Here is a 13,200-nt window from a genome sequence, read left to right on the forward strand (position 1 = left end):
GAATTATTCTTTTCCAGGTTCCCAGATTGTGATGAGCCCTATCCTCGTCCAGAGGACCTGCTAACAGGCTCTGACCCCACTGACCAGTCATCCATGACTGTCCAGAGAGACTACGGTTTCTGGTGCCCCAGAGAGCTCAAGGTCGACCCAGACCTGGGTTACACATTCATGGGCAAGAAGGACTGTTCTGCCCCGTGCCCTTCAATGTTCTTCAACCAGCAGGAGCTGAAATTCATCCGCTACTTCATAGGAGTCGTTTCCATCGTCTGTCTATCCGCAACGCTCTTCACCTTCCTGACGTTTCTCATTGATGTTACCAGGTTTGTATGAATGATGTATATGATATCTTATATCAACTTATTGAGTATGATCACTTCCGAAACTCAAGAAGGATCCATAAGAAAAAAGAAATATGCCTTGTAAAATGTTTGCACAAATTAAACTGGAAGCACAAGAATCATTGTAAAATAGGTTTTAAAAGTAAGTGGAAAGAAAATGTGTTCACAGTTTTATGCTCTTTTTTTTTCATTAGGTTTCGATACCCTGAGCGGCCAATAATCTTCTACGCCGTGTGTTATGTCATGGTGTCACTGGTTTTCTTTCTGGGGTTCCTGTTGGAAGACAGGGTAGCCTGCAACGCAGTCCGCCCTTCCCAGTTCAGAGCTTCAACCATAACACAGGGCTCACACAACAAGGTGAGAGTTTTAGCTCATTTCCATCCAGTATCACCACAATAACACATCTCATGGTAATGTTTTTGTCTTTTAGGGAAAGGCCTGTTTGGTGTGTGATGTACTGATTATCCATTTTTTTAGATACTGTGAATAAAACAGTTGGCCAGTTATTCTCAGATGATTGATCATAATTAATTGGAACAGATGTTTAAATAACAATTTGAAACATTCTTAACATGTGACAGTTCAAAATGTAGGTTTTAATAACTCCAGTAAGATGCTTATTAGATGATTATCTTCAGAGTTTAATTGATCATTAATTCTGTAGTTAATGAGATGCTGACTTCTCCCACATTATTGATCAAAAGTTATTGCTCCCACTCTCTCTCTCAGGTCTGCACCCTGTTCTTCATGGTCCTATATTTCTTCACCATGGCCGGCAGCGTGTGGTGGGTCATACTGACAATCACTTGGTTCCTGGCCGCTGTGCCTAAATGGGGCAGTGAGGCCATTGAGAAGAAAGCCCTCCTCTTCCATGCTGTTGCCTGGGGGCTCCCAGGGGCCCTGACTGTCACCCTGTTGGCCCTTAACAAAATTGAAGGAGATGGGATCAGTGGAGTGTGTTTCATAGGGCTGTATGACATAGATGCCCTGAGGTGGTTTGTTCTGGCACCGCTTTGCCTCAACGTGGCGGTGAGTACAGTCAGAAGATAAATGAGTGGGTGGGTGGATGAAAGAGTTGATGAGTAGGATGGATGGATGGGTGAACAGATTAATGAGTGGGTGGATGAAATGAAACAAGAGTGTATTGTTGGCTGGAATTATGTAAAGGTGGATAGATGAGTAAATGGATTGTTGGATGGTCTTTTGGTCTGTCAGTCATCAAGCTCTTTAAAAAAATAATCACATTTTAATTTTGTGTATCTGTCACTGAGTCTAACTTCTCATTCATCTTTCTGTCTTCAGGTGGGTGTCTCTCTCCTGTTAGTGGGGATTGTGGCTCTGAATCGGGTACGCATGGAGATCCCTCTGGAGAAGGAGAACCAGACCAAACTAGTCAAGTTCATGATCCGAATGGGAGTGTTCTCTGTGCTCTACCTGGTCCCCTTGTTGACTGTGATTGGGTGCTACCTGTACGAACACACCTACCGGAGCATTTGGGAGACAACATGGATGGAGGAGAACTGCAAGCTCTATCACATCCCCTGTCCATACAAGGTAGAGAGAGAGGAAAGTACAACATGTTTCTGTGATGTTGCTATGTTGCTCACAAGGTAAAATATGTATCACTGGTTAATAGTGATGTATTTTATTTGTGAAGATGTTTTTGTGGAGGAAAGATTGCCGGGTGCTGGTCCAAGGTCAAACTTAAGGATCAGAAACAGTGAAAAAAAAACATTGCAAACATACAGTATAACTTTAAAAGTTGTGATCAGTTGCACTGTAACTCTAAATTCCCCAGATATCACAAGATGAATATGCCTGTTGAGTAGCTAATCAAAACTATTCTGTTACCTTGTATCTGAAAACAGATTGCTTCTCAGGAACTGCCTGTCATCTCAGCAGGACATTCAAAACAAATACACAGACACACTCTTGACAGGATATCCAGCTGTATTCCTGTCACACTTCATGCTGCAGCATGCAAACTCCCCCTGATCTCTCTCTGTTTCTCACTCTCACACACACAGGGTGTGTTGTCACACTGCCAAAGTTAGCTGGGGTGAAGTACTCAGTTACGCCCTGTGGAGGATACAGTGTTTTTCTCTCCTCATTAAATCACTCGATATCTTGTATGTTTATTAAAGAGGAAAGGTGTGTGTGTGTGTGAGAGTAGTAAACATATCAGTATCGATGCTGGCATGAGATGCTTCTCTGGTGAATGTGCTTCATAGAGTGTCAAACATACTCAAGAATGGACAGTTCTTTAACTCTTTTAGACACGATGCAACACATGCGCGTTTAAAGGATAATTCAGCTTTTTTTTTTTAAACTTAAGCCATATTTTTGTAGTTTTTGATCATTTCTATCAGTTATGACAACAATGTACTCACTAAAGTAACCGCTGAGATCTGGAAACAATATATCATTGCTACAACAAAGTGAATAGGAAAAAAAAACATGAGCAGTCAGACAATCAGACAGGCTGTAGACAAACACAGTTTAGCCAGATTATCTAAACCACTTTATTTGATGGTAAAACTGTAAATAAGCTGTAAATACTGTAGGTCAAATCCAGATAACTGTGATGGATTCTCACTGCGGACAGTTGGGGTAATAGATTTACTGTTTGCCTTAGTTTCCTCTTTCAAATAAGTCTGACTAACCTGTGGATTTGTTTACCACCTGTTTTATCCTCTGACTTGCTCCTGTTCTTGCCCCGTCTGACTTCATTATTACTAAATCTCTGATCCCAGTAATCAACTTGAAAATATTCTTATTACTGTATTTGTAATAGAAATAATGGTAATATTATGTGTGTCTGTGTCTGAGCTGGCAGTTGCACATGTGTGCGGCTGACTGAGTAGGTATTCGTGGAGGGGAAGGAGCAGATTGTAGTATGCATCATTAGCTCAGCTAATACAGCTCTCAAGATCAACTCCACACAAAGCTATCATCTCTGTTTCTCTGTCTCTTTGTCTTTCACTCTTTCTGCTGGTTCTCACACACTTACTTCTTTCTCTGTCAGTCTCTCCCTCTACTCTCTCTCTCGCTTTCTGTGTCTGTGTGTCTCTCTCAGGGCCTGCTCAGTCATGCTCTGTTGCCTGTACTCTTTAATGTCTTTGTAGCGGTTGTGGAGAGTGGTGGGTGCGTGGTGTTTTATCCAGTCTGGTGCTAAATTAATAACCAAATAAATGTGCACAATGCAGACACAAACACTCCAGTGCATACACACAAGGCAACAAAAGCCTTTCATCAGTTTTTCACTTTAATCATAAGATATCAAAACGTTAGCTTCAAGCATCTGTTTATGTTTCCATCATTCTGCTGAGTGCTGTTACAGTGGTTTTATAATAGAAAAGTGTCAGCTAATTTGTGACTGACAGACTTTATGAGAGCGGAGGCAGGTGCAAGTGCTTATGTTACTTGTTAGTGTGTGTGTGCGCATGCATGTGTGCGAGAGCTCATGAAGAGAGACCCCCTTTACGTCCTATTGTAGCTCCGGAATTTCAATATTGCTATGTCATTTGATCTTAACCCTAGGGGGTTTTGTGTGCAAATGTTTGTATGTGTAAGTGGGTACAATTGCATGCTTTTGGATAATTGAAGATTCTGTGGCCATTGTTCAAGTTCAAGTGACTTCATTTCTGTGTATGTGCATGGGTGGTAATTTACTGAAGGCCCAGGGCTTCATGCTTTATCTCAGGACCTAAATCTGAGACATTTAATCTCAGCCTAGGCGAGACAGACTAAAGCTAATTAATACATACCAATTATTCTGGCCTCTGGTTCTTTCAAAAGCAAGAAAAGCCTAAGCTTTCCATGTGTTACGTGTGAGTGTTAAAATGCTTTCTGAATAACATCCTCACCAGGCTATAATTTTAGTTTTAAAGGGAAAGTTTGTTATACACATACATTTTTTTAAGTACTTGCACCATGTCTGGAACCACTACACTTTGTAGATTATCAATCTTAACAGGCCACTTGTAGTTGAACGTACAAACTACAATAGTTGGATAGTCATTATCAGCTTATTGCCATGTCAGTCAAAACTCCACTGAAAACAAAGATAATATAAAAACATAAAAAAATGAAATGCCCATATTTGTGTATTTTCCATACAGTACATCCCACAGCACCCTGGCAGTGTAAGAGCACTGTATGTGATACTTTTATTTTTAGACATAAGAGCAAAATATTCTGGTTGTGAATTCACAGTGTAATGGTTTATTCACAACCGGCTTTGATATTTAATGCTTGCTTTGGTGCTGCATACAGATCACCCTGTTAACCTCAGCAGTTTGTTAAGATAGCAGTTGCTGTGTGTTTGATGGTTCCTCAGTGGAGTTTTAACTTTTAGAGAGACAAAATCATGACTCAGGGGTGAATTACTGTATACCTCACATTTAAATGTACAGAGCACTACTAACTAAATTTTCTCTCGGTTTATGTTTCAAAATGCAACAGTTCTTGCTTCTCAGTCTATGCAACGGCTGTAAACTCTTGCCCTCTGGTGGGAGATACTGTATCCTGCATCAAAGCTCAAAACCACAGTTGCTGTACATCCCAACTGCAGTTCAGCTGCTGAAACAGCTGGCTTTTTCTAGGCTTACCTCCCCTCTTCCATTATTCAAACTGACTGACTAGGCTAAAAACACTTGTCACTGCTGGATACTTTTGGTCAACTTAATGTGCAAGTAGTTTCAGTGGCATCCGAAGCATTTCATATTTCTTTAATGGGTTTTTGTTGAGGAAATATTTCTCATGCATTTCAGTACTCAAATGCAATAATACATATTTTCTCTTCCACTAGCTCTTGTACATTTCAGGCTGTATTATTAACACCCTCTGTCTTCTTGATTGGATAATTGTGGAATTAATATTTAATATTTCTGTTCTCTTTAGGTGGACCAGACCAGCAGGCCAGCTATGGTTTTGTTCCTAATTAAATATCTGATGATGTTGGTGGTGGGGATCCCTTCTGTTTTCTGGGTGGGCAGCAAGAAGACCTGTTTTGAATGGGCCAACTTCCTGCATGGACGCAGACGCAAAGAGTAAGTGATTGAATGATTTTAATTAGTTTGTAGTGATTTTCTTTTTCTCCCTTGAATAATGTTGTCTTAATGCTTATAATCTAGCTTTTTTCCAAGCATAGAATTAAAACAAGTTTGTGAGAGCACATGCACTGCATATCTGATTACGCTATCAGATAATAATTTTGTATCTTACATTTTATTGTCTGTATTTGCCTTGTTACTTAATTCCCCTCAACCTTCCTCTTCTCCCGTCTCCCATTCTTAAACCTCTTACTCCTGCCCTCCCTCACCCTCCTTTCTACAGTAGTGGGGTAAATGAGTCTCGTCAGGTGCTGCAGGAGCAGCCGGACTTTGCTCAGTCACTGCTGCGTGAACCCAACACCCCCATTGTTAGGAAGTCCAGAGGAACATCCACTCAGGTAGGACTGCAAAACACAGCAGTGATATAGAAGTATCAAAAGTAATAATTTTATTACTAGTTGTAGAAGAAACAGGACAAACAGTAGTATCAATAGTTGTAGTATTAGTAGTAGCTCCAGGATTAGACAGTAGTTGTATAATCATATAAGATAGAGAAGAAATTCTTATTTAACATTTGAAACTGTCATGAAAAAAGTCATAGTATTGTATGTAAAAAAAATGTGATGAAACAAGTCACAGTATAAACTGTCGGAAAAAAAAAATATGTCGAAAAATGGAATAAAATAGTCACTAAAGTATGTTGAAAAATTTCATGAAAAAAAATCATAGTATCTTGAAAAATTTCATGAATAAAAATTCATAGTATAGTATTTCGTAAATTTCATGAAAAAAAAGTCATAGTATAGTATGACGTAAAATTTCATGAAAAAGTCATAGTATAGTTTGTCGAAAAATTTCATGAAAAAAAGTCATAGTATAGTTTGTCGAAAAAATTTCATGAAAAAAATTGAAAGTACAGTATGTTGAAAAATTTCATGAAAAAAAGTCAACGTATAGTATATCGAAAAATTTCTTAAAAAAAAGTGAAAGTCATAGTATGTCAAAACATTTCATGAAAAAAAGTCAACGTATAGTATATCGAAAAAAAATCATGAAAAAAGTCATAGTATGTAAATGTTGAAAAATTTCATGTAAAAAAGTCATGGTATGGATTGTTAAACAATTTCATGAAAAAAGTCATAGTATAGTATGTTGAAAAATTTAATGAAAGAAATCATTGTACAGTATGTCGAAATATTTCATGAAAAAAAGTCAACGTATAGTTTATCGAAAAATTTCATGAAAAAGTCATAATATAGTATGTTAAAAAATTTAATGTAAAAAAGTCATTTTATAGCATGTTGAAAAATGTCATGAAAAAAAGTGAAAGTATAGTTTGTTGAAAAATTTCATGAAAAAAAGTCAACGTATAGTATATCGAAAAAATTTCATGAAAAAAGTCATAGTATGTAAATGTTGAAAAATTTCATGTAAAAAGGTCATAGTATGGATTGTTAAAAAATGTCATGAAAAAAGTCATAGTATAGTATATTGAAAAATTTCTTAAAAAAAATTGAAAGTATAGTATGTTGAAAAATTTTATGAAAAAAAGTCAACGTATAGTATATCGAAAAATTTCTTAAAAAAAATTGGAAGTATAGTATGTTGAAAAATTTCATGAAAAAAAGTCAACGTATAGTATATCGAAAAAATTTCATGAAAAAAGTCAGTATGTAAATGTTGAAAAATTTCATGTAAAAAAGTCATAGTATGGATTGTTAAAAAATTTCATGAAAAAAGTCATAATATAGTATTCTGAAAAATTTCATGAAAAAAATTCAACGTATAGTATATCGAAAAATTTCTTAAAAAAAATTGAAAGTATAGTATGTTGAAAAATTTCATTGAAAAAAAGTCAACGTATAGTATATCGAAAAATTTCTTGAAAAAAATTGAAAGTACAGTATGTTGAAAAATTTCATGAAAAAAAGTCAACGTATAGTATATCGAAAAATTTCTTAAAAAAAGTGAAAGTCATAGTATGTCAAAACATTTCATGAAAAAAAAGTCAACGTATAGTATATCGAAAAAAAATCATGAAAAAAGTCATAGTATGTAAATGTTGAAAAATTTCATGTAAAAAAGTCATAGTATGGATTGTTAAACAATTTCATGAAAAAAGTCATAGTATAGTATGTTGAAAAATTTAATGAAAGAAATCATTGTACAGTATGTCGAAATATTTCATGAAAAAAAGTCATAGTATAGTTTATCGAAAAATTTCATGAAAAAGTCATAGTATAGTATGTCGAAAAAAATTCATGAAAAAAAGTCAACGTATAGTATATCGAAATATTTCATGAAAATAATCATAATATAGTATGTTAAAAAATTTAATGTAAAAAAGTCATTTTATAGCATGTTGAAAAATGTCATGAAAAAAAGTGAAAGTATAGTTTGTTGAAAAATTTCATGAAAAAAAGTCAACGTATAGTATATCGAAAAAATTTCATGAAAAAAGTCATAGTATGTAAATGTTGAAAAATTTCATGTAAAAAGGTCGTAGTATGGATTGTTAAAAAATGTCATGAAAAAAGTCATAGTATAGTATATTGAAAAATTTCTTAAAAAAAATTGAAAGTATAGTATGTTGAAAAATTTTATGAAAAAAAGTCAACGTATAATATATCGAAAAATTTCTTAAAAAAAATTGGAAGTATAGTATGTTGAAAAATTTCATGAAAAAAAGTCAACGTATAGTATATCGAAAAATTTCTTAAAAAAAATTGAAAGTATAGTATGTCGAAAAATTTCATGAAAAAAGTCAACGTATAGTATATCGAAAAAATTTCATGAAAAAAGTCAGTATGTAAATGTTGAAAAATTTCATGTAAAAAAGTCATAGTATGGATTGTTAAAAAATTTCATGAAAAAAGTCATAATATAGTATTCTGAAAAATTTCATGAAAAAAATTCAACGTATAGTATATCGAAAAATTTCTTAAAAAAAATTGAAAGTATAGTATGTTGAAAAATTTCATGAAAAAAAGTCAACGTATAGTATATTGAAATATTTCTTGAAAAAAATTGAAAGTACAGTATGTTGAAAAATTTCATGAAAAAAAGTCAACGTATAGTATATCGAAAAATTTCTTAAAAAAAAGTGAAAGTCATAGTATGTCAAAAAATTTCATGTAAAAAGGTCATAGTATGGATTGTTAAAAAATGTCATGAAAAAAGTCATAGTATAGTATATTGAAAAATTTCTTAAAAAAAATTGAAAGTATAGTATGTTGAAAAATTTCATGAAAAAAAGTCAACGTATAGTATATCGAAAAATTTCTTGAAAAAAATTGAAAGTATAGTATGTCAAAAAATTTCATGAAAAAAAGTCAACGTATAGTATATCGAAAAAATTTCATGAAAAAAGTCATAGTATGTAAATGTTGAAACATTTCATGTAAAAAAGTCATAGTATGGATTGTTAAAAAATTTCATGAAAAGTCATAGTATAGTATTCTGAAAAATTTCATGAAAAAAAGTCAACGTATAGTATATCGAAAAATTTCTTAAAAAAAATTGAAAGTATAGTATGTTGAAAAATTTCATGAAAAAAAGTCAACGTATAGTATATCGAAATATTTCATGAAAAAAATCATAATATAGTATGTTAAAAAATTTAATGTAAAAAAGTCATTTTATAGCATGTTGAAAAATGTCATGAAAAAAAGTGAAAGTATAGTTTGTTGAAAAATTTCATGAAAAAAAGTCAACGTATAGTATATCGAAAAAATTTCATGAAAAAAATCATAGTATGTAAATGTTGAAAAATTTCATGTAAAAAAAGTCATAGTATGGATTGTTAAAAAATTTCATGAAAAAAGTCAACGTATAGTATATTGAAAAATTTCTTTAAAAAAATTTAAAGTATAGTATGTCGAAAAATTTCATGAAAAAGAAGTCAACGTATAGTATATCAAAAAAATTCTTAAAAAAAATTGAAAGAGGTTATGGGGGTTACACCCCCACGTGGGGCCTAAAGGCTGTTTGCAGACGCCTAGAAGAGTCCAGAGTAAAGCAAAATAAGAAGAAATGAGAAAATACAGGCAGAGGGTTGCAGGGTCTCTGCAGAATCAGACACCACCACATACTTCTGGTGGGGCATAAGTGATGATTGAGAAGGATTACTTTTCTATCAGTCTATACATTGTTTTTTAGGAAATTGTTGCATATTATACCTTTAACTTTTATATAACAGAAACTTTAAGGGCAAATTTTTGTCCCAGACTTTGCCAATAGTTAATACATCTATCTGACCTGTCATCCTCCTTTAGGGCACATCTACCCACGCCTCTTCCACCCACTTGGCTGTACTGGACGACCTTGACGAACCAGTCAGAACTCACCACCCCACCTCCACCAAGAGTAAGGCCAGCAGTCTCCACAGCAAGACCAGCTACCACGGCAGCCTGCGCCGCACTCGTGATGACAGGTAGAGCTGGAAATGCATGACTTCCTGTTTGTCAAAAGTTGTGAATAAGATGAAACTGTGTGTTCCAATGCCCATACTACTATACTATTTAGTATGCCAGAAAAAAGATTTAGTATGTCCTAATATATGGTATATGACATACAGTATGCCAAAAATATCAGGATGTCCTACTACATCCGGTTGTATTTTGCAGTATGCAAGCCAGCATGCCTTTATGGCTATTCTGACCCAGAATCCTTTGCGCAGTGGATGTATGAGCAAGAGGGTCAAAGTTCAAGGCACAATGTTATGACAAAGTAGTATGTCCCAACTGTATGCAAGTGTACGTACTAAAGTAAAAAGAAAAAGTGTGTGATTTGGAACGTTTCTCCCCTTGCCTCTCCTCTCACAGGAGCGATACTATGGTTTACCGAGGTACAGAGGAGCGCAGTTTCCATGGCAGCATGCCACGTATCGACCATCCGCTCTCTGCTCATAGCAGCCTCCATCAGATAGATGGCCACTCAAGGCACGGCAGCCAGCGAGACGTAGCTGAGGCCCCACCAACCCTCATCACCCACGGAACAACGGGAAGTGACAGCCAAGCTCCTGAGAACGACGGCACCAGCGCCTGAGAAAAGAGGATGTTTGTAAGGAGGCCGTCGATGCCTTTTAAAAAGGAAGATTTGCCCTCTGCTGATACTATGAAGGTGGAGAACGTTACCAGTGAGTGCGCTGGTGGTGAGTTTCGGCGTTAGTTCCCTGTTGATAATTTGTTAGCAGTGTGGCTAACACAGTTCAGTCAGTGAACTTGACTGATATCTCATAGATTCAGTTTAGTTTAACTGTAAAGCTGAAAAGTTTGTTTACGTAATTATTTGAACTTACACGGCAGATGACTCCTGAATGCTTGACTCAAATAGGCTGAGCCGACGAGAATACATCCATCTCCTCAGACGTTTGATGACATCAGTGATGCTGACATTATTCAGGGATCATTTTGGTTGTGACCTGGTGAACTAAAGCTAGCACTGGATAGGAAACACTGAAAAAGCGAGAGGGAGAAGTCATCATACTTAATGGACAAGAACACCATACGGTGTTATTTCCAAGTCGTGATCTTTCACCATCTTGCAGGACCTACATGAATATTATTAAATATGTGAACACTGCCGAGTATTGCTTTTATAACAATCTTAACCGATTTGAAGTCTCACATAAAAGTTGATTAAGTGAGACTGGATTATCCTCAATCTTTGTTTGCTCTGGACTGCGGCACTTAATGAACGATGTTTATCTTTGTGTTTCTTAAGAGACTCATAAATATGGGCTTAATGTGAAATCGTGGACCTCTCTGTGGATTAGTGAATATTTTTATACTGTGAAAATTGTCTGTCTGCTGCTGAAAGCTTCATTTAGTGAGTGTGTGTGTGTGTGTGTGAGAGAGTGAGCGAGAAATGGAGACGCAAGTGGTCATATATGTTTTAAACTTCAATTCCCTCCAGTGGTGAACAGAAAAAAAAGCATGATGGGGTGAGCTGAACGATCTGTGTAACCCAGAATGTAAAAAGGATCGTTTCCGAGTCAGAAAGATGGTGATATAATACGGACACGATAGGGTGAAATGAGCTGGAATAATGGGTTGACTCTTAGAGACACACTCACGTTTATCCCAGCTCAAACTGCGTTTTGGCTTCCAAAAACATTTTCTGCACAGAGGCATTAGCTTGGCAGATAAAAAAGGCAGCTTTGGAAAAAAAAAAAGCAACATGACAGTTTAATCAACCGATTACATGTTTGGTCAGTTGTCAGCCAATCAATCTATGTCACATAATCAGCGTACTGATAAAAGTTAGCTGATATCCAGAGTACTGTAACCCAAATTCAGGTACACATCCATCAAGCCATTCAAGCCTCATGGCTGTATAGACTGGAGTGCAATTTAAAAATGAAAACAGTGCTTCTATTCTGAAATCTATCACGCACACGAGGCTGAAAGGTTGTTTTTTTGAGAGCAAGTGCTTTTTTCTAATGTTATTGTAACTTGATATGTACCTAAATGGCTACTGTACATGCTCTTTGCTCGTGTTTGTTTTTTGTTTTTCAGACGTAGAACTCAGACTTACCCAAAGAGGGGCAGACAATTGGCAGTAAAACTAGAAATGTTTTCGCTAATTGTGAATTGCTACATTTTCTCTGGCATAATTTTACGTTTAAGTAAATGTTACAGGAAGTGTACAGTATATTGTAAATGTTTTTCTATAGTTTGTGTTTTGTTCCCAATCCCTAAAGACCCAATTAACCTACCTCACCTGTACCCTCAGCCTTCTCCGTACCTGCGCATACACACACACACACACACACTATTTAGCTTGCTGTTTCTAAAGTAAATAGTCAAAAACTCAACATAAAAAAATCAGTTCAGTAAAAGTGGTGATGCTTATTTCTGAACAATCTTCTGTAATATGTAACCCAAATCAAACACACTTCAATTGACTCACGGGTTCTGCCTTCTAACACATACAGTAAACATCAGTAGGATATCTGTAGCTAGCTGTCTGACCTTTTTCCAGTCTACCTCTTCAGTTCAAATGTACCTAGATAACTCCTGGCCTTTCACCGCTGCCTCTGTCCTCCAGTCTGTCCGTCCACACCTGATTTAAGTTCCTCATGACCAACCACGTACTGTCAACTTGTCTGCCTGCATATCTGTTGTACTGTATATATATTCTCTGTCCTATCTGATGACTAATCTGCCTCACATCTGCCTTCTGCCTCTCCTCCTGTAAATGTGCCCACGCTAATCTTTTTTTGGACCTACAGCAACTGTCTGTACTCTTGCAATTCATGACTGCAAAAACAAACATTAACCGTTGTGCTTTTACCTCTGGATTGAACATTACAACGAGAGATGCGGCGTGAAACGCTGTCAAAAAAATAAAATCTCTCATTCTTGTTAGCTCACCCAAGTCTGTGATCTTTAATATTAGCCCGTCAAAGTGAGACACGAGAAAGAAAAGCTTTCCTTGCTCATTGATTTCTGATGTCATGCTGTGAGATAACAGCTTCAGAGTGGACTGCAGTCGCTTATAAATATGACACGTTATCAATGATGGTTCAAAAAATATATAATATTGTGAATTCTGAAACTTGAGTTGTATTTGCCTTTTAATTTATTTGCAGTTTGGGACTGTAATGACTTCTTTTACATGCAGTCTAATAAACTTTTTATAGACTTCAGTGCTTTTGTTATTCTGTTAATAATAAACTTGTGTATTTACATGTTGTGGTTTTTAGAATCGACACAATGAAGCTCTTTGACACAGCAATAATTAAAACTTTGGAAACAGCTACTTAAAGATGGCGGTATCTTCCCCCCACACACACACACACTTCA

At 35.7% G+C, this 13,200-nt stretch overlaps 1 protein-coding gene across 3 annotated transcripts in view; it reads left to right on the forward strand.

The window, feature by feature from the left end:
* The window catches only part of LOC119500977 (frizzled-3-like), a 38,032-nt gene extending 24,989 nt beyond the window's left edge, over window positions 1–13,043 (forward strand). For 2 of the 3 annotated variants that reach the window (XM_037791035.1, XM_037791044.1), the window contains exons 4-11: window positions 18–320; window positions 533–695; window positions 1,068–1,367; window positions 1,641–1,904; window positions 5,241–5,389; window positions 5,676–5,790; window positions 9,667–9,824; window positions 10,216–13,043. In XM_037791035.1, the coding sequence (XP_037646963.1) occupies window positions 18–320; window positions 533–695; window positions 1,068–1,367; window positions 1,641–1,904; window positions 5,241–5,389; window positions 5,676–5,790; window positions 9,667–9,824; window positions 10,216–10,438 (1,675 nt within the window). In that variant the 3' untranslated portion in view covers window positions 10,439–13,043. The remainder of the gene's footprint in view (window positions 1–17; window positions 321–532; window positions 696–1,067; window positions 1,368–1,640; window positions 1,905–5,240; window positions 5,390–5,675; window positions 5,791–9,666; window positions 9,825–10,215) is intronic. The other variant, XM_037791052.1, reaches the window with a different exon arrangement.
* Window positions 13,044–13,200: the final 157 nt, after the last annotated feature.

Source organism: Sebastes umbrosus, chromosome 2 (assembly GCF_015220745.1).
Source record: "Sebastes umbrosus isolate fSebUmb1 chromosome 2, fSebUmb1.pri, whole genome shotgun sequence".
NCBI classification, from domain to species: domain Eukaryota; kingdom Metazoa; phylum Chordata; class Actinopteri; order Perciformes; family Sebastidae; genus Sebastes; species Sebastes umbrosus.